Genomic DNA, 25,631 nt, shown 5'->3' with positions numbered 1-25,631 from the left:
GAGAAATATGACATGTTACCATACTTTTATGAAGGGGAAACACAAAATACAGATGTAAACTGAAGGAAAGCTTTTGAAGAGAAGAATTTTGCTGATGCTTTCGTATCTCTCAATCTGTCTTCAATAAAGCTGAGGGGGAATTTTCATCTTCCTAGAACATTGCTAGAGACTGAACTTCATGAACATTTAATACACATATATGTTTTGTACTACAGTGCTAGAAGTCTGAAAAGATCTCAGCATGTTTTTTCTGTTTGGATCAGTTTTCTAATAGAAGATCTTACCACATTCTACAAAGCTCATCCTGTACTGATACTAGATCTAGAAAAATACATAGAGAACTTGTTCAGCAATGCCAGCTCCAAGACCTTCAGACATCACAAGTTAATCACCTTTCTCAGCAAAATCATAAGCTTGGCTGAGGAAAAAAATCCCCAATTGCAAGGAAAATAGAGGAAAACATAATTCTATTTTGAGATCACTTTTTCAAATTGTTCAATGTGACTGTGAAGCTTTGATAATTACTCTATTCTAAAATGGAAAAAATTTCTCATGAAATTACACAAAATAAAGCAACATATCACTAGGAAGTTAAGCCCTATGCTGTGAAACATAAGACTTGGATTTTTGGTGTAGCTGATAATAAAACTGGAAAAGACACCTATTCCAGGCAATGTAATAAACCTTGTTTAAATGTGAATATGTTGGTTTTCATGATTCATATTGTAAGCATTAGGAAAACTATGAAAAATTCAGAAAAAAACATTGCAAACTAGGAAAGACAGATGGATAAGATACAGACTACAGCTCTTACATTTAGTTTTGTTTTAATCTGGTTGTATTAATTGTAGGCACAAGTGAATAAAGCTTTTAAGTATTTGCTCCCTTGTTTTTCATTACTTATGCTCAAATAATTGCGTATTTAGGCTTCAAATGAGAGCTTCCCCATCTCAAAACTGTTTGTACTTGTGACTTTGCAATTGTAAAAATCTGACATCAGGAAAAACCAGACACCTTAAGAGATATTAAAGAGAGACAAATGCAAGTTTTCAGTTAAAGTCTGGGAAAGATGTGATTATAGTCTCAAATGACCTTTAAAAATACAGTCAAAAGAACTTTCTTTTGTGGTTTTAAAAGGTAATGAAGTGAGTTGTAAGAACAGTTTGTTGAACACTAAGAAAAGCCATAACATAATAACAAGCATCCCCTGAACTAGACTGCTAAGGACTGCTTCTATGACATTATGAAATTAGGACTCCGTAAACCACAGACATAAAATTTAGTGACCATGAGCTGCACAGCTGAGCCAGCTGTGTACACATCATCTGATAGGTTTGGAATATGCTAGATTTCTTATTCACATGCAGTTTATTTACATAATTTGTGTGTACATGGACAGTGTTATGTGAAGGATGCTTTGTGGGTTCCCTTCCAACTCAGGATATTCTAAGCTCATGAGATGCCACTGACAATTTTAGTTGCTTCTTACCCAGATAGATATTCACCAGCTAGAGACACAGTGCTGAGACCGTGTTGAGAAAAATACAAAAGATAAATTCCTTCATTCTGATAAGGTTATTACTTGAACCACATACTGAAATAATTTTTTTTACATCCCTTAGCATACAGCTGTCTGCATGGGAAGAATAAGTACTCCTTTTAGTTAGTGAAATGTTATTTTGTGTTACTCCAGTTTTTTTGTTCGTTCATTTTTTTACAGATGAGAAAGTTCATAGTGTTGCATGAGTGCTGGCATATTGCCCAGGTGTTCTTAAACAAAATGCTAAAGCATGAATGCTAGACAGGTTCATCCCAAGTCCTCAGTAATGCCAAGCTCTGTGTTTGCTCAGTAGCCACTTCTGATTGTTTAGTTGATGCCAATGAAGGAGTTGGAGAAACTTCATGTTTCCTTGGTCAGCATCCATGATTTCAGACAGCCCTGTTCTTCCGCAGCAGAACAAGACCAGGTTTTTCTCATATAAATTTGATGACTAGGAGAGCAGGCGCAAGACATTTTTTCTACAGACTACAACAGCAACAGCCTGCATCCCTTACTCCACATACAGATGTGGTGCCAAAAGAAGAGTGGTTTTGCTAGCTTTTTTGTATCACTCGGACACACCGTAAATAGTAGACAGAAGAATGCTTCATACTGAAATGTGCTATTGAGGTCAAATTTTTAATGGCATTGCTGAGACAAATCCTTAACCAAGGAGTCTCGATTGCATAGCTCTCATTATCAGCAAGTTGTGATGAGACTCAGCTTCTCTTGTGCCTGACTGTAGGAAGCAAACGTAAAAGTAGGTGTAATAGCACAGTGTGACAATGTTCACAAGGCGTTTCAAATTCTACCATGGGTGAACCAGTGCCAGAGAGAAGCTAGGGCCTTGCAGCCATTATGGGAGGAAGAACCCATTTTGGGGAGGAATTATAGAAAAATTTTTGCAAAGACAGTTTCTGGCCCAGAAGCGCCCACTAAGCATTGCAGACTGGAGTAAATGTGTTACAGGCAACTTTGCAAACAGAAGCTTGCTCTTCAAACTGGTTAAGCAGCAGTGTGATTTTGTCATGCTTGATAAAAAATATGCATCACTCTCATACCAGAAGAGATGCGGTTAGACATATGTTTCCCACTACATTATAGTAGTAGGAGGCTTAGGTCTGGCCTGCAGAATATTAGCATTTTTCTCATGCTTTTTATTCAGAATTGATGCCTTAGGTAAATGGTGATCCACAAGAAACTTAAAGTGTCAATGCAGCTTTGTAAGCTAAACTGTCTGTTCTGGGACACTGCTGCTACATAGTAAGGGGAGGTCTCTCTTCTACTCATAAATGGTTGATTTTTAGTGTTTTGTTGCTAATGACAATGATATAGAACATAGGACAAATTCTACTTTTGCGTCCCTGTTTTATTTTTAACTTTTCAGTTTTTCATGGCAATGTCAGAGAGTCATCTGAACAGCATGTTGACCGAGAACCACAGAAAGGAGTTAATACAGGAAAGATCTAAGGAAGAAAAACACAAAAAAGTGACTAATAGCTAAAACTGATGCCTGGTCTCTTGGCTTCTTGTGGCCAGAGGAGTATAGGGTGAATGATCTGCCCAAATAAGGTGTTCCTCCATACCCACATGACACTTCCTCCTCAAGGCACAGGCAAGAGATATCTGGCAGACACCCTCACTACCCTTCTGCATGATGGAGAGAAGGGCACAAAGAATGAAACTTGTGAAATTCTCCACCTGGCTCCTGTAGGGAATGTAGGAACATCACCAGTGTGGCTATAGCTGGTTAGGCTTAGAGATGAGGCCAGAAAGCATGTTTCATGCTACAGAGAAATGCCAAAACCTTTTCTCTCTAGCCCTCCCCACAATGCAAATATATTGGCCTTTCCAAATCACAGAACTGAGTTATGCTATTTCTAAAACTCAGGTTCGTAACAAGCTTCAGATGGGCAGTGCACTTCCTTGTGCTTTGTGGCTGTAACATTTGTGCCTCAGCTCTTCTCATGCAGACAACAGTACAACTCAGAGCAGCAAAAAATGTGGTTGTTCAGCACAATTGAGAAGATTTCTTGTGCCCCAAATAACGCATGCACTTCTGTGCTACTTGCTTTAAAGCAACAAAGACATCCGCCAAGTTCTGTTGCATTAGACCAACAATTTCAGTAGGTTTTCGTTAGAAGATGCACAGATTTGAGATAAAATAGTGTTTCCAAATGAGTTTTTTCTGGTATAAGGATTTAGTGAGTCGCATGATAGAGCTGTCCTCATTGATCCTGTGGGGAAATACCTCTGGTCTTTCCACTGTTTGAAATCTCTTCAGCCTTTTCTGAGTTGTCTGGGGTTGATGCTTTTGTTTAAGAGTTTTACTTTATACAACACTTTGATGCTTTGCAAAACCACAAATAAATAAATCCAGTCTTAGTGCACTATACTGAATACATAGCCTGGTATAACGTGAGCAGAATGAGAAGCACAGATATTCTCCACTTTCACAGCTGGATTAGGTTTCAGGAAGTATGAAATTTGCATCATGGGCTTCTACTTCTCTCACAGCTGAATTGAATGCAGACTTTAAAGTCTCAAAATAATCTCAAAAAATCTGGATTTACCATATCAGCTATAGCTGCAAGACTACTGACTGAACATCAAACCCTCCTTTTCATATTACCCAGACTGTAGCTACAATGGGTGTCACATCACAGCATTCTGAATATATAAACTTTGAATATTTAACTCAGAAGGAGGATCTTATCATGGGACCATAGTTTAAATGCTTGCCCATTATATTTCCCTTTTACAGCACCCTGAGGGTTTTTCTGAATCCATTTATTTAACACAAACCATATTACAAGTATCCCTGACAACTAATAGCTTAAAAAAATCTGACTTTTTTAATAGGAAGAGCTTTAAAAACAATTTCCTGACCAAATTAAGTGCTGAGTTGATCCACATCACCATATTTCAATATGAATTACTCTTCACATAGCCACACTTTCTAGAGAGCTTCCAGCTTTCCACATTGAGAGCTTGTGTTCTGTACTCCTAGCATTGATAAGCTAATGCAAAACTGTATTTGTCCAAGGAAGTTCATCAGACTTGGGATGTCTTTCTCCAAGGAAGTTCATCAGCCATGGGACATCTTTCTCCAAGGAAGTTCCTCAGACATGGGACGTCCTTCTCCAAGAAAGTTCATCAGACATGGATGTCTCTCTTTTAACCACCAAATATGGTGAAATTGTGCCTCACACCACTTGTTTAGGTCTTCTCCCCAGCCTACAGGTTGGTTCATGCTCCATGTGAGGCAAGTAGACCTTGCAAGAATGACACTGCAGTTTTCAGATGCAAGAGGGTACAGGAAGGAGAAGGTGATGCCACCCAGATTCCTGCAAACGCCTTTTGGGCAGCACATGGAGTCTAGCCCTGAATGGCCAGCTGCACATATGACTGAACTGCAAATTCAGATGAAGCTAGAAAATTAAGGTATCCCCAGATTTGGTGTGCACATTTCCAGAGCTTTGTTGAAAGAACTGGTTCTTCAGCACATTTCCCTTCACACAAAGAAGCTATGATTTTATTTAACAAAATCTAAGTTAAAAGATGTCAGGATGAAAAAAGAAAAAACAACAAAAAACAAACAAACAAACACAAAAACCCACCAAAAACAAACAAATAAAACAAAACAAAACAGCCCCCCCCCCCCCCCCCCCCAACTCCATTACATGCATATCTAAAACGGACCAGCAGGTATGAAAAGGTTACATGGGTCTGAACTCAGGAAGACCTTCAAATCCTTTTCCATCAGCCAGGACTGCATGGAATGCAGTGCTTGCCAGTGCATGGTACACTGGGTACAGTGCTAATATTTTCATACCTCAGGGAATTTCTTCTTTTGCAAATATTCTGTCATTGCAGGATCAAAATACTTAGCATAACCTTCATTGAGACTGTATACCTTCCCCTTCTTCTTGATTTTAACATCTCTGTCCACCAAAATAAATTCACCAAGACCCTGCAGGACAGGATAAATTAAGTATTAGCAGGCAGCAGAAAATTTTGTTTTCTTTCTGTAACAGTTGTCAGACATGGCAGAAATGCTAGCACAGCTTTATCCTTTCAGCACCAGTGTGGCATACAACTTCACAATATTTCATAAAGAGCAGAAAGCAGAGAATTTGCATTAAATTAATGAAAAACTTGTCGCATTGGTGCTATAAACAAAACCTAATCAGAACAGAGTATCAAAAGAACACCAATCAGCCCTGCAAGCAGATGGATCATGAATCTCTGTCCTCTGAGAAATAGCAATAGTCCTCAAATCATAAGGTTGCAAATTAAGAAATTATACTGCCTTCTGATTTTTGAACTCTTCTTGCCTATCTTGTCTAAGTATCTTAAAGTGAATGTGGTAATCTACACCCATGTGTTGCTGTCTGCAATTTAATTTCAACTTCCACCTTCTCTTCCTCTGTCTCAAGCAGAGCACTTCATCTCCCAGTTCTCTCCACTTGGAATGAGACTACTTACAAAGGTTACAAGAAGTTTTGGTAATAATTCCTCCTTTTATTAAAAAAAAAAAACAAACCACAAAACCATAAAAAACAACACTACGTTATTCCCCACATCTAATTCTGGTTTTACAAATGAATGATCTTCCTGCATTCCCACAGTAACACTGATTGCATTCATGGGCACTGAAGAGTGGCACATGTACAATTGTACAGGCATTGTTGTGCTTTTGCAAATTTGTGGATATGCAGCTTAGGTGACAGCCATAAAACTCTGCACTCAGGAAATTAAGCATCTCTTGGCTTGAGCTATCAAAAAAATGGTTCTTGCCTCAGGTTAAACAGTGAACATGCTGATGCTCTTTTTCAGACAGAAAAATCAAGAATGAAATAAACAGATTCCTTTAAGTGAAGACAAAGACACTGTACAAATTAAGTTTTCTTAAGTGTTGGTTTGAATGAAAAGGATTTCAAACATTTAATTGAGAATTTAACTTAATTTCACTTCTATTGAGTAGGAGAAAACCAAGCATGTATTGCAACCAACATGCTCATATATTATTAAATACTTGTAAAGAGAAGGTGGGATGCTCCAGGACATGAAAAAAATAATTGCAAGAAGTAGATAGATTACGGAGACAAGGATTAACAAAAGCAAGTAAATCAAGCACAGAAAGCTCTACAAGACAGTGGCAACGTGATTAACACCATGACTGTACCGGGTCCAGCATGAAGCAGTCCACTCCTTGCCCTGTGGAGAGGGCGACCAGCGTAGCACTGCCATACAGGGCATAGCCTGCAGCAACAATGTTGCGTCCGGGCTGTAAAGCGTCTTTTTCACCGGGCTCATCATCTGTTTCCTGAGGAAAAATTACCATTGAGCCAAAGGTTAAATTCTGATAACGAACAATAAAAACAACATTTCAATAACAATGTGTGACAGATTTCCTTTTTTTTTTTTTTTTTTTTTTTTTTTTTTTTTTTTTTTTTTTTTTTTTTTTTTTTTTTTTGTCTATGCAGGCCTTTGAAACAACAAAACCAGAGATTGTTTCTCCCCCTCGTTCAGGGCAAGTTTGGTACAGGTACATGTACATGTTGGGACAGGATGCTGAGAGTTTGTTATTTTATACATGTCACACCATCAATATGATACATGCCACAAAACTGATCCCTTAGCATTATAGCCCTAGCTATTAATTGAGGATCATCAGAAATCTGAGATAGAGCAGAGATACTGATTTTCTGTAAATGTAACATAAGTTATCATACTGACACCCCTCAGAGGGATTAACTGAGAGATAAGTGCTGTAATTAACATTGCAGAAAAAATGCTTCCATAGTACAGAATAAGAGGGTATATGGTACAATATGATGGAACCAAGTTTGTGCATTGGTCTCTGCTAGTGAACAGATGCATAAATGAAGGGATATAAATGTTCATCTATTCCATACAAATGTTCATCATATAATAAAAATAAAAAATGCATTTGGTTATGTGAAGTGTGCATGTCTGCAGGTACTCATCTATAACTCTACATAGAAAATTCGGATGGCATTTTACTTCATGGTTTTAGTTCAATTTCTGACACTTGTATTTTGATTTGGCACTTTGGTTATCATGGAACAATAGTAGCCCAAGCAGACATGGTGCAAATATTTCCAGTCAGCTCTAGGGGTGTGCCTCAGCCATGACAAGAGTTTGTCTGGTAAGGTAGGTAAGGAGGACAGCCAGCAGTGCTTGGGAAGGCTGGTCCCAGCCTTCATCTCCTGCTACTATAAAATGGGTAGAGATTTCTTGATAGCAATGCTTACTTAAAAGTTCATCAGTTGTGGTGGATCTGGATGTTTTGGTGGTGGTCCATGGGGAATTGAAATGAAATACCCCTCTTCCTTTGGACCATGGCCTAGTATTTTATTGTTCCAAACTCAGACAGTTTCTCAGTGATCGCACAGGCTTATTTAGATTGAGTAGTAGGGAAATAGAAACAGCAGGTCTAACCCTGAATATCTGGTTAAAAAAATTAAAATCCATGAAGACTGTCTTGTGTAGAAAATATTTGCCCATCAGGGTCCTAGCAAGATGCTCCTATTCGTCACTGAATGCCAACACCTTGAGGAAAACTGAGATGTGGTACACCAAAATGACACTTTTCTTGGTACACAAAGAGTAATTTCACATCAAAATGTTTTTATTATGAGCTGAAAGACTTAGTCACTAAAGTTACTTCACTACCAGTTTTTAACTGTATTTTGCTCAAGTCTTTCTATTACTACTTCACCAAGTCCTTCTGTGGAAATAAAAAATCCAGTTGACAGCTCTTCATGGGAGCTGAAATACAGTATGAACAAATATATGTGCTACTCAGACGCTTGAAACTATGTCAAGCTGCTTGTTCTGAGAGGTTATAAAGCAGATAGTGAAGACCAGTTTAAACTTTTGTTTACATATTTCAGAGCTTCGAATATTGACTAATAGTAGCTAATACTTTGCGAAACAATCCTTATAGTACCAACTATTATGGCCTAGGTAGCATCATCTCTTTCCAAAATATACCCCCACGGCATACATATCTCACCATTAAAAGCAATGGTTGTCTAGAGCAGACTAATTATTTGCAGCATCAAACACAGAATTAAACATTCATTTAGACAGTTAGTTTCAAACATACTATGATTGTCAGAGCTTTTTTGTATGCTCTTCTCATCAAAGAAAAGATAATTTTGTGTAAATAAGGTTAAGTGGTTTGTTTTCTAGAATACAGTGTATATACAATACATGTATCTTTGGGTTATATATGATACTGTTTTAAAATACTTTTTTTCTGAGATGAGAGTTTGAGTCCTATTTCTTAAATGCATTTTCTATGTTAATATGGCTGAGAAACTATATATTCTGAAAAAAACAGAGGACCTCCTCCCTCAAGGTATAGGCAGTTGGGCTGAATTCTTCATTAATTCCTCCTGAATTCACTTGTTTTTTCATCCTTATCCACAACTGTATTTCCAAGAGCTAACTTCCAAAAAGAAGAAGAAAAGATTTGAAACAAACATTTTGCAGAGCTCGTTGGAATGTGACAAAGCTACAGATCAGCTGATACTTCAATGTTAGGACTGCAGGAGTTTTGTCCTGCCAAGTACCATGTACTGTTAAAAAAACCCAGGGAATTAAGCTGGACAGTACACTCTGGTAATTGCTATTTTCCCTCTTTTTCTGGCGCACAGATGGATTTCCTATCCATTATATTTTGACTATGATGGTAGTAGTGAAACGCCTTTAGAGGTCTTTATGCAAAGCAATAAAACAGACACATGGATTGCCAATATTGGGTTGTAGTGACTCTGTCATTATAACTCATAATTGGTGTGAGGTTGATGAAACAAAGGCTGCAGAGTCTGGCTATAGGGGTTCCCCTCAGGTGATATCTGAGTTTGAATTTTTTTGTGTTTATGATTTGCCTGACATCACATGAGGGAATTCTCATCAGCACTGGGAGCAGCACTAAAATGACTTGATTTCCAGGTCTTCATTTGTATCATGTATTTCATGAGTAGCCTTTGTGTTTGCACTGAATTCTTACACCTTCTCAGTGAGGACCCACGTGAAGGGAAGGATATTGTCCCCATGACAAAGAGGGGTAGCAAATAAAATACCTCAGAGACATTGGGTAAAGCTACAAATCAAAACTAGAGTGAAACAAAGCAAGAGAGTTTCATAGCATATTTGTCCAGTATGAATTAGGGATTGCAGATTCATCTCAGTGGCATGAAAACCTGGGAAGAACCCAAGCAAAAAGTATTTATTGTCACCACATTCTGGCACTTTGGCAACTGAGAGCCCCTTAGTGGCAGCAGCTGTCTTGGTCCAATTCCCTGCTGATTCTGCAAAGCTACTCCCTCAGAGCCACTTTTCTGGTGTTTCTGATTTTTCAACAGCACCACTCTGGTCTCAGAAAGTAAAGGCCAGGTGGGAAATTAAATAAAGCTGAGATAATGTTTATTTCCTCATGGGGTTTTTTGAGAAACAGATAGAGTGCTTTTCTGACATGAGGAAATGGTCCCTCCCACTGTGGTGGAGGCTCTGGATTGGCAGCAATCAGACAACTATTTTCAGGATTGAAATGTATTGTCCAAGTCTAGCCTTTCTGTAAGAGTGCTTATTATCTGTTCTGGGTTTGGGGTTTTCTTCCTAAAATGAGCCAAATGTTTCTGCTTTGGAGAGTGTGCCTTTGGAAATGAAGCTAAGGTGAGACATGATGAGAAAATCAGTCAAGAGCTCATCTCAGAACTGATAGGTGTTAAGGTTCATCCTTTGGAAGCACAATGGATCTACCTTTTAAAAAATGTTATTCGTGAACCTTAAATGGCCTAAAATTATGTTCTCTTTCTTAAGTGATACTTATCCACTGGAATAATTATCTCACTTTTATTCTTTCACACTACCCTTCAGTGACAATCAATAAAGCACTTCTTACTTAATTTGAAAGGAAAATTCAGCTATTGTCTACTGCAAATATTGGGAGCTGCTGTAGTCAATTAGGGTATCTTTAGAGAGATAACTGGAAAGGGTGGAGGGGATAACTGAAAACTCTGCTTAACATGAGAGCACATTTCATAGATTTCATCAACACAGATAAGATATTTTCTCTGCAAATGCAAGATACTACATGGTACTGGAGATAGTCCCAGGAATGCTGTTTCCAAAATCATACCCAGGCACCATCTCAATGTTTTCTGGCCTGCACAGCATCCATGGTGTGGATTTGCGCTAACCATTAACAGTGTGGACAGCCAAAGTCCAGGATTTGGCTTTTGCCACAACTCTATCAAGATTTTGCCATAACTGTTTGATTCACTAGTAGATGCATATTCTCAACAGTGATGACTATTGTATTACTGTAATAGATGTGCTGTATAAAATTCATGTGTTAAAATTTGTGTGTGTAAAATAATACAGTGGAATTTAAAACCCCAGATTCCTGGAAGCGGTCTGAGGGCATCTCCAAACATTCCAAAGTCTTTTTTTTAGCTTGAAGGTGTTACCTTGACATCTGCAGAAGAGATAATGTGGAAATGGCTCATTAATCACGGGCTGACCACATCTTCACAGTCACTCAGAGGATCTGATATCAATCTGGGTGGAGATTAATGGATGATTACATCAAGCCTTCCAACAGAAGATTCAGGGACTCTTCCCTCTGACTTTCATACAATTCTCCAGGAAGTTCTTTCAAACATCCCTCACGGGGTGTAGGACATTTCAATGGTAGTATTATTTGCATGATGTCATGTTCTTTGGGCGAATCTGCATTCTTTGTGACAGCCTTGCTTTCGCCTCAGGGCAGAAAAATGGTATAAAACACCTAACCTGAGACCCCAAATTTGTGGGCAGTACTCCGGAGAAGTGCCCTTTGCTGCTCCCGGATTGTCCACCCAGCATTCGATCGATGTTGTCCTGACTTATTGTGGCATTTTTTGAAATTGATTTTTGAAGTTGCTAAATAAATCTTTGGATTTTTGAATTGGCTCTGATAATTTATAACAGAATTGGTGCCGGTGACTCGGATACAATATCGGTGCTACGGAACCCCTTTGCGTGGGAAGGCGCCTCTGCCAATTTTTTCGGTGGCCCCTGCAAAACGGGAGATCCCGTGGTACCTATTGTATCACGAACAAATTTAGGCCAAACGCCACGATAAAAGGAGGTTCTGGATCCAGAAATATCAGGGAACTCGGGAAGGACCTGGGAAGGTCCTTCGGAGCCGCGGCTAAAACTTTCACTTGTAGAATTCTCCGTGCACGAAGACGCCACGCAAGAAAATACCTGTAAGTATTGTGGTTTGAGTGAGTGTGATTGGGTGAGTGAGACGTGACTTTGTCACAAACCGAGTATGGACTTGCGCGTCGCAGTTCCAATCTCCCGCGAGGGACTTGGTCAGCAAACAGGGAAGCAAATTGGAAAAAAACTCATTTTGCTCATCAAAACCTGGATTCAAGGGGAGTCCAGGGAACCGATCACGGGAAAGCTAAAAGGGAAGGATACGTTCCTTTGAGTTCGGGAAACTGGTAAACCTCTTAGCTATGGGCTTGTTAAAAGCCCAGGACATGAGACAGAAGACCGTCGCTGGTTGGAAAAAAAAAACCCCAGCTCAGCTCGCTGAAAGGATAAGCAAACCAGCCCAAAAGTGGGACCCGGTGTGCGAGGAAACACCTTGAAAAAGAAATCTGTTCTTAGCAAAAAGCTAAGAAATCACCTCAGCAAAAGGTAAGTTGCCCTTGAAAGATGGGACAGAAAAAAGAGTAAGTTCCAAAAAGAACCCAAGGAGAAACATGTTTTAGAGCAGGAGAGTAAGTCTCTCGAGATCCCATGGGAGAGCCCACTGGGGTGGATGTTAGAACTTTGGGAAGATTGTTCTAAGAGAAAAGGTAAGTCTAAGAAAAGAAGGATTTATTATTGCATGGAGGTTTGGGGAGAGAAAGAAGTAAGGAATCATGTAATTTGGCCCATGATTGGTGCGTTTGAAAAATGGACCTGCAAGGCTTTATGTAACAATGTAGCTAATAAAGAACCGCAGGACCATGAGGAAAAGGAATATGCAAAATTATGGGCAGGATCTAGGACAGGACTGTTTACTATAAGATCTAAAAAGGGAGTCTCAGCTCCGAGTGACACATGGGACCCCCTCGACTATCTCCCTCCTCCATACCTAATACCCACGCCGCCGCCTGTAAGGCTCAGGCGTCCCCCTCAGCCCCTCTGGGACCTTTGATTCAGCCCATAGCGACTCCAGGTCCCTCACGAGGAGTTCCAGTCGCAGGATCGGACCAAAACCCTACGTACCTTACACCTCAGGACTCTCTAATAGTACCTCCACTGCCTCCCCTACTTTTACCCCTACCTCCTGAAGCATTCTCTAATCAGACACCCCTTCTCACGACCCTTGTGGTCACGGAGGCTTTTCATTTTGGGGACCAAGACATCAAACGAGCCCTTGGTAAAGTTAAAGGTAGGTCCCCAGAAAAAAATAATAACATTTTTGGTAGATACAGGGGCAGAATGGAGCACTGTGCTAAAACTACCCCCAGGTTGTTGTAAAAACCAAGAAAAGATGTTATTCATAGGTGTTAAAGGAGATCCGTTCAAGGTACCCCTAAAAAAGAATGTAAAAACAGAATCTGAAAACAAGGCCTGTGTTGGAGACTTGCTTCTGGTAGAAGAAGCTGATTACAATCTATTGGGGAGAGATATGATCATTGCGCTGGGAATTAATTTGACTTTGAGGGACTCACAGTTGGTAGTAACCTTATATAAGCTTACTGCACAAGACGAGGAATGAATTGATAAAAAGGTTTGGTATTCTCAAGGAGGGGTGGGGAGGTTGGATATTGAACCAATTTCCATTGAAATAGAAAGACCTGAGGAACCCATAAGAGTTAAACAATACCCTATACCTTTGGAAGGGAGGAGGGGATTGAAACAAGTAATAGATGGCCTAATTAACAAGGGAACCTTGGAGCCTTGTATGTCAAGGTGTTGGGGGTTAGGTTTGTTCCTTCTTTCTCTAAAGAATTTTTTCCCCACAAGTTACCAAGGGGACCAAGTGTTGGATACTTGAGAGTACTTAACTGAAACAAAGAGGTGGACAAAAGGTGGAAGGGGGAGATAAAGCAGGTAAAAGACAAAGCTTGAGGCAGCTGCGTGCTTTTCTGCTTCCGGCGTTCGGGGAGACGTGTGTCTGCCGCTCCTGGAGGAGCTCAGCCGCCGCAAAGCACGCCGAGCGGAGAACGGCTGTTGCTGGCTGGAGGAGTTTCACTGTGGCCAAAGGGATCCAGTCCTGGGAAATCTACTATCACCGGTTCGACCTGAATCCTGAGTTTTTTCTCTGCCACTTGCGGAGGCTGGGCCGCTTTTCTTCCTCGCCTTCGAGCTTCTTCGGCGCTGCTCCTCTTGCTGCAGCGTGACCCTGCACCCCCTGCGCTGCCGGGACATCCTGCCCCTGCCTGCCGGGACACCCTGCCATCCCAGCTACCAGCCCGGGACTTTTCCACTGTTCCAGCTTGGTGCTCTGAGGATCCTGCAGGGACACCGAAACCAAACTGCCCTGGGTTTTGTGAAACAAAGCCCTCAAGGTTCTTGGTACTGTTGTCGTTTGTCATTAATGCTGTAGTTGTTTGGTGGGGGGGGGAGTTTTTTTGTGTTTGTTTGCTTTGTATTACATACTAGTAAAGAACTGCTATTCCTATTTCCCAAATCTTTGCCAAAGAGCCTCTGATTGTAATTTTACCTAGCAGATACCTGTCTTCCTAAACCAAGACACAAGGCACAATACATCCATCCTGGCAGTAAAGAAAACAGATGGTACTTACAGGTTGGTACAAGACCTCCGGGCAGTGAACGAAAGAATGAAAACAAGGTTTCCCGTGGTGGTCAACCCCTATACCCTCCTAAATAGGGTCTCCCCTGAGGATGTGTGGTACAGTGTTATAGATTTAAAGGATGCTTTTTGATCCTGTCCTCTGGCTGAGGAAAGTTGAGACTACTTTGCTGTCCTGGGTTGAAGTATATTCTATCACCATCTTCATGAACTGTTGAAACCAGGTGAGGCAGTGCTCCCTGCCTCCTCCACTCTGGCTTATCTTCTGTTAATGGGCCCATCAGCACCTTTGCTACACAGCTCACAGATAACCCCCTCCTGGACTACCTCCTGTTAATGGGCCCTTCAGGCCTTATCACATGACTCACCATTCCATTGTGAGATGCTCTGCCCAGAGGGAGGAATCAAGCATTCCAGCCTGGATATAAGCTGAGACTCTGAACACCAGAGGGGCGCTTACCCACTGGATTGCCAGAGGACCCGACCTACCAGACCTTTCTACAGGATCACTGCTTCAGGAAGACCACCTCATCTGGACTGCTTCCATCACTACGCTCAGGTTGTATTCTGACACTGTCAGTGGTCTTTTGTATTATTGCATCTATTTTATTTTACTTTCTTTCCTTTTTTCCTATTAAATTGTATCTCTGACTTGGAGCCTCTCATTTATTTTGCCTTCAAACTACTACATTTTTTGGCGCCCAACGTGGGGCACAAGGCACTGAGAAAAGTCAAAATTACAATTTTTATTGAAGAGGACACCTGTTTGCTATGATGCTCAACATGCTTACATGTGTCTTATATCTATCTCTCTATATTTTTCCACAACTGGGGCACTATCTGCCAGTCTTAATGCTCCTGCGTAGACCAGGGTATGGTACTAAAATTGCTTTAGTGGTCTATTATGTCCATTGCTTGATAAACTCCGAGGCAATGAACATTATTCAGAATATACACCCAGTTTTGTTTTCTTGTTCTGGTCTAGGATGCTACATCTGGGGCCTCAACAATCTCACCCAGCCCCTGTGGGGAGGGGTGAAGAATGATTTTTTCCAGCTTTTCAGGCATGACACAGCAGTTTTTGAAAATATAGAGTACCCTCTGGATGCCAAGGACAGCATGATGTTGTTGTTAGTCCTGCTTTGTCTTCTCTGCACGGCCCGCACCATGCTTACACTACCTAGTGTGATACAGCGTGTTCTGGAGGAAGAGGGAAAAAGAAGCAGAGCAACGATATCAGTGTCTACACAGAGTGTCACAGAGGCGAAAGGAACCAAAGGCAAGGCAACAGTGTCCTCATCTACACAGACCCTCACAGAGGAGAAAGGGACTAAGGGTGCCGTCAGCATCTCCACACAAACCATCACTGAACCAGAACAGCCTAAACCAGTAGCAGTTGCCCCCATTCAGAAGAAGAAATCAAGAACCAAATCAGTCCGCATAGTGACTGATGAGGGTGCAGCAGGACCTTCACAATCAGCAGAAGAGACAGAGCCAGAAATCATCACTCGCTCTCTATCTCTGGGTGAGCTGCGTGACCTGCGAAGGGAATTCACCCGCCAGACCAACGAGTCCATCCTGACCTGGCTGCTCCGCATCTGGGACGCTGCAGCCAATGACACCATTCTGGATGAAAGTGAGGCCAGGCAACTGGGATCGCTGTCCCGGGATGTGGTCATTGACCAGGGGATTGGGAAAAGCCAAGAACCTCTCAGCCTCTGGCAGCGACTGCTTACAAGTGTGAAGGATAGATACCTTTGTAAAGAAGACCTCCAAGTTCACTAAGGAAAATGGAACACAATAGAACAAGGTATCCGATGCCTGAGGGAATTGGCTGTGTTGGAAATCATTTTTTCAGAAGATGAGAGATTTCCTAAAAACCCAGATGATGTCCAGTGCACATCATGGATGTGGTTGAGATTTGCATGGCTTGGACCCGAGATGTACTCACGTTACCTGGCAACACTGCAATGGAGGGAAGGTGAGGACAGGGTAGATGTCTTGGCTAATAAACTAAGAATTTACGAGGACACTGTCACTGCTCCAGTTCGTACCCATGTCTCGTCTGTGGAAACAAGACTGGCTGAGCAAGTCCGGAACTTGATTGAAGAAGGCCATCAGAAACTGAAAAAAGAACTTAAGGAAGAAATTTACCATATCCAGCCAGAGCCAATGAGAGTCTCTGCCATTAGGAGCAGGCGCTCCCCAGCCAGGGAGAGAGGATACACACCACTAGGTAACCTCTGGTCTTTTCTTCGGGAGCATGGAGAAGACATGAGGAAGTGGGATGGAAAACCCACCTCCTCCTTAGCAGCCCGGGTACATGAACTGAAAAGAGAAACACCTACCACAAAGAGCCCATCTAGAATCAATGTTGCTCCGGTCTCTCGTGCACAGAACTCCAGACGGTACAGGAATGATGATATGACTGATCCTCTTGAAGGAACCTCAGAAACATATTTACAAGAAGAGAGCAATGTATGCCATGACCAGGAATAGGGGGGCCCTGCCTCTAGCCAGGTAGAGGAAAGGGACAATCGGATCTACTGGACTGTGTGGATTTGATGGCCTGGAACATCTGACCCACAAAGATATACGGCTCTGGTTGATACCAGTGCTCAGTGTACTCTGATGCCATCAAGGTATGTGGGAGCAGAACCCATTTCCATTTCTGGGGTGACAGGAGGATCCCAGGAGCTGACTGTACTGGAAGCTGAAGTAAGTCTAACTGGGAAAGAATAGCAGAAACATCCCATTGTGACTGGTCCAGAGGCCCCATGCATTTTGGGCGTAGACTATCTCAGAAATGGGTATTTCAAAGACCCAAAAGGATACCGCTGGATTTTTGGCATAGCTGCCCTAGAGACAGAAGGCATCAGACAACTGAGTACCTTGCCTGGACTCTCAGACGACCCCTCTGCTGTGGGACTACTGAAAGTTGAACAACAACAGGTGCCAATCGCCCGAGCAACAGTGCACCGTCGGCAATATCGCACCGACAGAGACTCTGTGGTCCCCATCCATAAGATGATTTGTAAGCTGGAGAGCCAAGCGGTGGTCAGCAAGGCTCGTTCACCCTTTAATAGCCCTATATGGCCCGTGCGTAAGTCCAGTAGAGAATGGAGACTGACAGTGGATTACCGTGGCCTGAATGAAGTCACACCACCACTGAGCGCTGCCATACCAGACATGTTGGAGCTTCAGTATGAGCTGGAATCCAAGGCAGCAAAATGGTATGCGACCATTGATATTGCAAATGCCTTTTTCTCCATTCCTCTGGCAGCAGAATGCAGGCCTCAGTTTGCTTTCACCTGGAGGGGCGTGCAGTACACGTGGAACTGACTGCCCCAGGGGTGGAAGCACAGTCCCACCATTTGCCATGGACTGATCCAGGCTGCACTGGAAAAGGGTGAGGCTCCAGAACACCTGCAATACATTGACGACATTATCGTGTGGGGAAACACCGCAACAGAAGTCTTTGAGAAGGGAGAGAAGATCGTTCAGATTCTCCTGAAGGCCGGCTTTGCCATCAAGAGGAGCAAAGTCAAGGGACCTGCTCGAGAGATCCAGTTCCTGGGAGTGAAGTGGCAAGATGAACGGCGTCAGATTCCCACTGAAGTCATCAATAAGATCACTGCAATGTCTCCACCGACCAACAAGAAGGAAACACAAGCTTTATAGGTGCCATAGGCTTCTGGAGGATGCACATTCCCGAGTATAGCCAAATCGTGAGCCCTCTCTACCTGGTTACCCGCAAGAAGAACGATTTCCACTGGGGCCCAGAACAGCAGCAAGCTTTCGCCCAGATCAAGCAGGAAATCGCTCATGCGGTAGCCCTTGGCCCAGTCAGGACGGGATCAGAGGTGAAGAATGTGCTTTACTCTGCAGCCGGGAGCCATGGTCTGTCATGGAGCCTTTGGCAGAAGGTGCCGGGTGAGACTTGGGGACGACCACTGGGATTCTGGAGCCAAAGCTACAGAGGATCCGAAGCCAACTACACTCCCACAGAGAAGGAAATCTTAGCCGCCTATGAAGGAGTCCAAGCTGCCTCAGAGGTGATTGGTACCGAAGCACAGCTGCTTCTGGCACCTCGACTACCGGTGCTGGGGTGGATGTTCAAGGGAAAGGTTCCTACCACACATCACGCCACCGACACCACGTGGAGCAAATGGATCGCCCTGATCATGCAGCGCGCCCGTATTGGAAACCTGAATCGCCCTGGGATTCTGGAAATTATAACAAACTGGCCTGAAGGTGAGACCTTTGGATTATCCTCTGAAGAAGAGGAGGAGCAAGTGACACGGACCGAAGAAGCCCCACCATATAACGAGCTACCGGAGAGTGAGAGACGATATGCCCTTTTCACCGACGGTTCCTGCCGAATTGTAGGTGCTAACCGGAAATGGAAAGCTGCTGTATGGAGCCCCACACGACGAGTTGCACAAGCTACCGAGGGAGAAGGTGGATCGAGTCAGGTCACAGAGCTTAAAGCTGTCCAGCTGGCTTTGGATATTGCTGAACGAGAGAAGTGGCCAGGGCTCTATCTCTACACTGACTCATGGATGGTGGCTAATGCTCTGTGGGGATGGCTGGACCGCTGGAGAAAGGCCAACTGGCAGCGCAGAGGGAAACCCATCTGGGCTGCTGAGATTTGGCAGGACATCGCTACCCGAGTAGAAAGGCTGGCCATGAAGATTCGACACGTGGATGCGCACGTACCCAAGAGTCGGGCTAATGAAGAACATCATAACAACGAGCAGGTGGATCGAGCTGACAAGGTGAAAGTATCTCAGGTTGATCTAGACTGGCAGCACAAAGGAGAATTATTCCTAGCTCGTTGGGCTCATGATGCCTCTGGTCATCAAGGGAGAGATGCAACATATCGATGGGCTCGTGACCGAGGGGTGGACATTACTATGGACAGCATCTCCCAGGCTATCCATGACTGCGAGATCTGTGCTGCAATCAAACAGGCCAAGCGAGTGAAGCCTCTGTGGTATGGTGGACAATGGTCAAAGTATAGGTATGGGGAAGCCTGGCAAATTGACTACATCACCCTTCCCCAAACCCGCCAAGGCAAGCACTATGTGCTCACCATGGTGGAAGCAACCACTGGATGGCTGGAGACCTACCCTGTGCCTCATGCTGCTGCCCGGAACACCATCTTGGGCCTGGAAAAGCAGGTCCTGTGGAGACATGGCACCCCTGAGAGAATTGAGTCAGACAACGGGACTCATTTCAAGAATGGCCTCGTAAGCACTTGGGCCAGAGAACACGGAATCGAATGGATATACCATATCCCATACCATGCACCAGCTGCTGGGAAGGTGGAACGCTGCAATGGACTGCTTAAAACTACCCTTAAGGCACTTGGTGGAGGGACTTCCAAAAATTGGGAACTGAACTTAGCGAAGGCCACCTGGATGGTCAATACCTGAGGGTCCATCAATCGAGCTGGTCCTGCCCAATCTGAATCCTTGCATACAGTGGATGGAGATAGGGTCCCTGTGGTACACATGAGAGGTATGTTAGGAAAGACTGTTTGGATTAATCCCACCTCGGGCAAGGGCAAACCCATCCGTGGGGTTGTCTTTGCTCAAGGACCTGGTTACACTTGGTGGGTGATGCAAAAGGATGGGGAAACCCACTGTGTACCACAAGGAGACCTTATTTTAAGTGAGAACTGTGTGTAGGATTTCATTATATATATATATGTGTGTGTGTGTAGTTTAAGGAAGGTATTGATTTGGGATGATGTTGATGGTAATAGAATAAGGGGTGGATAATGTCCTGGGTTGAAGTATATTCTATCACCATCTTCATGAACTGTTGAAACCAGGTGAGGCAGTGCTCCCTGCCTCCTCCACTCTGGCTTATCTTCTGTTAATGGGCCCATCAGCACCTTTGCTACACAGCTCACAGATAACCCCCTCCTGGACTATCTCCTGTTAATGGGCCCATCAGGCCTTATCACATGACTCACCATCCCATTGAGAGATGCTCTGCCCAGAGGGAGAAACCAAGCATTCCAGCCTGGATATAAGCTGAGACTCTGAACACCAAGGGGGCGCTTACCCACTGGATTCCCAGAGGACCCGACCTACCAGACCTTTCTACAGGATCACTGCTTCAGGAAGACCACCTCATCTGGACTGCTTCCATCACTACGCACAGGTTGTATTCTGATTCTGTCAGTGGTCTTTTGTATTATTGCATCTATTTTATTTTACTTTCTTTCCTTTTTTCCTATTAAATTGTATCTCTGACTTGGAGCCTCTCATTTGTTTTGCCTTCAAACTACTACATTTGCCTTCCAATGGGAAGATCTGGAAACTAATAGAAAGCAACAACTCAGATGGACTTCTTTGCCTCAGGGATTTGTTGACTCTCCTGATCTCTTTTGCCAGGCTCTGGAACAGTTACTTAGTCAATTTCTACCAACAGAAGGAACTGAATTGTTACAATATGTTGATGACTTACTGGTGGCTGGCCCCAGAGAGGATGAGGTAAGAGAATGTACTACCTCACTACTAAACTTTCTAGGAGAAAAGGGATTGAAGGTTTCAAAGGCAAAACTGCGATTCATTGAATCTGAAGTAAAGTATCTAGGACACTGGATATCAAAAGGCAAAAAGAAACTAGATCCTGAGGGAGTGGCTGGGATTATTGCTCTGACCTCTCCACGAACTAAAAGGGAAATTAGGCAATTACTGGGCCTTCTGGGATACTGTAGACAATGGATTGAAGGATGCAGTGAAAAGGTGAAGTTTCTCTATGAAAGACTAAACACGGATAGATTGAAGCGGACTGAACAAGATGAATTGGAATTTGGAAAATTAAAGGAGGCCTTAATCACTGCTCCGGTGTTGCGACTGCCAGATGTAAAAAGGCAGTTTCAATTGTTTGTAAATGTCAGCAATCACACTACTCATGGTGTCTTAACCCAGGACTGGGCCAGGACCAAGAAGCCGGTAAGATATGTTTCTAAGCTTCTGGACCCAGTAAGCAGTGGCTGGCCCACGTGTTTGCAGGCTATCGTAGCGATAGCCTTGCTTGTGGAAGAAGCTAAGAAGGTAACTTTTGGGGCTCCCCTGGTTGTTTACTCACCACACAATGTGAGGAGCATTCTGCAACAAAAAGCAGACAAGTGGCTTACAGACACCAGGCTCCTGAAATATGAAGTTATCCTGGTGCATTCCCATGGCTTGGAACTGAGAACAACAGCTGCTCAGAATCCAGCCCAGTTTTTGTTTGGGTAAGCATTGGAAGGAAACTCGCACAACTGCACTGAAATGGTGGAGCTACAAACAAAGGTAAGGCCAGATCTGGGAGAAGAGGAGTTAGAAGAAGGAGAGAAATGGTTCATAGATGGATCATCTAGAGTAATTGAAGGAAAACGAAAATCAGGATATGCCATAATAGATGGCATATCTGGAGGGGTGGTAGAGTCAGGGCCTCTCAATTCTAATTGGTCTGCTCAAGCATGCGAACTCTATGCTTTGGTCAGAGCACTCAAAAGGCTAAAAGGAAAGGTAGGCACGGTTTATACTGATTCAAAGTATTCATATGGGGTTGCACATACTTTTGGGAAAAATTGGGAAGAAAGAGGTCTAATTAACACTCGAGGGCGAGGACTGATTCATGGGGAAATAATAAAGCAGATCCTGAAAGCAATCAGAGAACCAGAAGCGATCTCAATCGTTCACGTCAAAGAAATATCAGGTGGGTATGCAATTCCAGATCAGAGGAAACAACCCGGCTGGCGAAGAGGCAAAAAGAGCAGCATTACTTACAGTAAATATATCCGAGGTTAGGGAAGAAGGGATCCTGGAATATCCCCCACAACCCTCTAAAAAGGAGATTGAGGGATTCGAGAAAATAGGAGGTAAGCTAGAGGAAGGGAAATGGAGATTGCCTAATGGGAGGGAACTGGTATCCAAAGAATATAACAGAAAGATTTGAAGACATTGCATCAGCATACACATTGGGAAGCATAAGCCCTAGCAGAACAATTTCTAAAATTCTTTGGATGTAAAGGAATTTATAAATTGGCAAAACAAGAGGTATATGGGTGTGTGATCTGCCAAAAAGTAAGTTGAGCCAGATCCAGATAAACAGCCTTAGGAGGATGTCCAGTCGCCTATTGCTCGTTTGAAAGGATTCAGGTCAATTTCACTGATTTACCTACGGTGGGGAGATACAGGTTTCTATTGGTAATGGTGGACAAATTAACCCACTGGTTGGAAGCCTTTCTCAGGGCAAGGGCCACAGCCCAAACCATGTCAAAAACACTATTGGAAGAAATTATCCCTTGTTATGGGATAGTTGATAACATCGATTCTGATCAGGGAACACATTTCACTTCCAAAATCATCAAACAGATGGCAGAAGCCTTAGGAATCCGGTGGCAGTATCACACCCCATGGCACCCCCAAAGTTCAGGGCAAGTGGAAAGAATGAATCAGACTTTAAAAGCTCAGGTTTCAAAATTAATGATAGAGACAAAAATGTCGTGGGTAAAATGTCTTCCTCTAGCTCTCCTAAACATTAGAACTATGCCTCACTCTGACACAGGACTGTCACCATTTAAAATGCTTTATGGAATGCCATATAAGCACAGAATGCCTGTTGGGCATCCTCAGATAGAGGATACCGAAATCCAACCATACTTAGTCACAGTAAATAGGAATTTACAGGACCTGCGAAAGAGGGGACTGATTCCCCAGAGTGTTCCTCTGGGATTTGCAATTCACAGGATAAAACCAGGAGATGAAGTCCTAGTGAGGACCTGGAGGGAACTCCCTCTGGCACCTCATTGGGAAGGTCCTTTCAGTGTCCTTCTCACCACAGATACAGCAATCAGGACTGCTGAAAATGGCTGGACCCATGCATCAAGGGTGAAGAAGGTTGAACTTAAAAGTGGAAAGTATCCTCGTCTCTTGGAGACCTCAAGATCAGATTACAACGTCACCATAAATGAGCAGAAGGGCGCAGATAAGTTGCACAGAACCAGAGTGTGAATGTTTTCCCTTTGTTCATCTTAAGTGTGTATACTGTAATGAGATCTGGGTGACTCATTGTAAAGGAGGGTATCGACCCAGGGGGTTGTGCACCAGGTGCCTGGAAAGACAACAAAAAGAGACTAGCCGCTTCTTAGTAACTGCAACACACGTGGGTTTGCTAGAGTTAGATTCTCTAGAGTGGTGGTCAATATACTAAAAAGGAATAAGCGGGAAATCAGATGCAGAAGCAGAAGTGCTTACTATTGAGTGCTGAAGGGCAATCCAGGTACCGTGCTATCACAATACTGTCAGGCTGTCTCAGTGGAGTCTCGTCAAAAGGACATTCACCGCTCGGACCCACAGGATCCCAGAGACATTTGCCTGCTGCCGAGAAGATGGAATGCCCCGCCGTGGACTGCTACTCCGTGGGCGAAGGGAAAGGCAGAGGTATGTTCTGGTGGAATCCTAGTAGTCTTGAGCATGATCCTAAGCCAAGTGGGGAGACTCCGTCCTGGGAACCTGCAAGGGCTGAAACCCAGGAACAATTGTGAGTCTTGTCTAAAGACTACACAAGACGGGCAAACAACCCTGGAGTATCGAGCACATTATGATTGCCAATTGGGGAAGAGAAAGGGATACTGTTACTTCAACGGCACTCAATTCCAAATTTGCAAATTAGAGAAGGGGTGGTGTGTCACAACCCAAAGGCAGTTACTAACAGCGGGCAGTCAATGGTACATAAGATCTACAAGAGAGAAACAAAAATACCAACCATTCCTCTCTGTGATAAATGTAACCGGACTGTTTGGATAGGTGGAAGAAGAAAATCCACCTTTTTGGGATACTATCAAATCAACAGGCTGTGTTATGATAAGAATAAATTGGACATGTGTACTGTGGGTGGGAAAATGTATTGGGTGGGGAGGAATTTGAAATATGAGGGAAAAACACTCTCCGGAAATGAACCCATAGTACTGGATCTCCTCAAGAATGATGATGATAGAGCATGTTTGCAGTTTGATGAAATATTCTGTCTTTCAAGGAATGAGGAGGGATTAGATCCAGAGGGCAAATTGCGAATGCTATCACAAGAACTGAGGAGACAGGAAGCAAAAGCAAAAAGAAAAAGAGTTGAACAAGAAAGATTGAAAACTTTGAGTGAACACTACGAACAATTGGAAAAACAGTACAAGGATTGGGGATTGCCTGCTCCAAATCATAATTTATTTATAGATTTGATGCAGGAAATCGCCATGGAATTGGGTCTGTCTAACTGTTGGATCTGTGGAGGATTAAAATCTGCAGAAAAATGGCCATGGAAAGGTGAGGGTTTAACCCTGGAGCAACTTCTAAAATGGGATAATACTCGGATCTCAAAAACTATTCAGAGACCCGAAGGATGGATTTTAGACAAAAGAATAATTGGAACAACTTGCATTAGCAGGGAAGGTAAAGAGTTCACAAAGGTAGTGGGCTACACTCCCTGCACGGCTACTTTAACCATAAATTCCAACAATAATTCTAAGATTTGGCAGCCCGAAGCCCCAGCGGGGTTTTGGAGTCAGGAGAAAAGAGACAGTTGTGAGTGGTCTGATTCAATTGGACTATGCTGGCATAAAAGCTCCCAAGATAATCCCTACCAGTCCCTTGAAGGTTTGAGGGATTACTGGGGAGAATCTGAGAAGGTAACCTGAAATGGAAAGCCCCTGATGGCATTTACTGGATATGTGGAAAGAAGGCCTACAGTGAGTTACCTCGAAGGTGGAAGGGGTCTAGCACCCTGGGGATGATTAGGCCTTTCTTTTTCATTCTGCCTAGGACTGAAAGTAACCTTCTAGGGGCCCCTTTGTATGAGACTCTAGACAGACAAAAGAGAGATCTGAAAAAGGAACTACCTTTGGCAGGGGGAAGTCAGAGGTGGGGAGACGAGGAATGGCCTGCTGAGAGAATAATTGAATATTATGGTCCTGCAACCTGGGCCAATGATGGAAGCTGGGGATATAGAACCCCCATCTACCTCCTGAATAGGCTAATAAGACTGCAGGCAGTGGTAGAAATAGTCTCCAACCACATCTCAGAAGCTTTAGAATTGCTAGCCAAACAACATTCCCAAAATGAGGGCATTTGTTTATCAGAATTGATTTGCCCTCGATTACCTCCTTGCAGAAGAAGGGGGAGTTTGTGGGAAATTCAATGAACCAGAATGTTGTATCGAGATAGAGGACTATGGAGAGACAATAAGGGGACT

At 43.2% G+C, this 25,631-nt stretch overlaps 1 protein-coding gene across 1 annotated transcript in view; it reads right to left on the bottom strand.

Annotated features, from left to right (window-relative positions):
• LOC136288488 (fructose-1,6-bisphosphatase isozyme 2) overlaps positions 1–25,631 on the bottom strand; it is a 36,127-nt gene that overhangs the window by 4,307 nt on the left and 6,189 nt on the right. Inside the window, exons 4-5 of the mRNA XM_066181712.1 lie at positions 6,729–6,869; positions 5,376–5,513 (exon numbers count right to left, since the gene is read on the bottom strand). Coding sequence (XP_066037809.1) covers positions 5,376–5,513; positions 6,729–6,869 — 279 coding nt within the window. The remainder of the gene's footprint in view (positions 1–5,375; positions 5,514–6,728; positions 6,870–25,631) is intronic.

Source organism: Chamaea fasciata, unplaced genomic scaffold (assembly GCF_029207755.1).
Source record: "Chamaea fasciata isolate MVZ Bird 193981 ecotype frontalis unplaced genomic scaffold, bChaFas1.0.hap1 SCAF_4, whole genome shotgun sequence".
Taxonomy (NCBI): Eukaryota; Metazoa; Chordata; class Aves; order Passeriformes; family Sylviidae; genus Chamaea; species Chamaea fasciata.
This window is presented reverse-complemented; position numbering and strand designations above follow the sequence as displayed.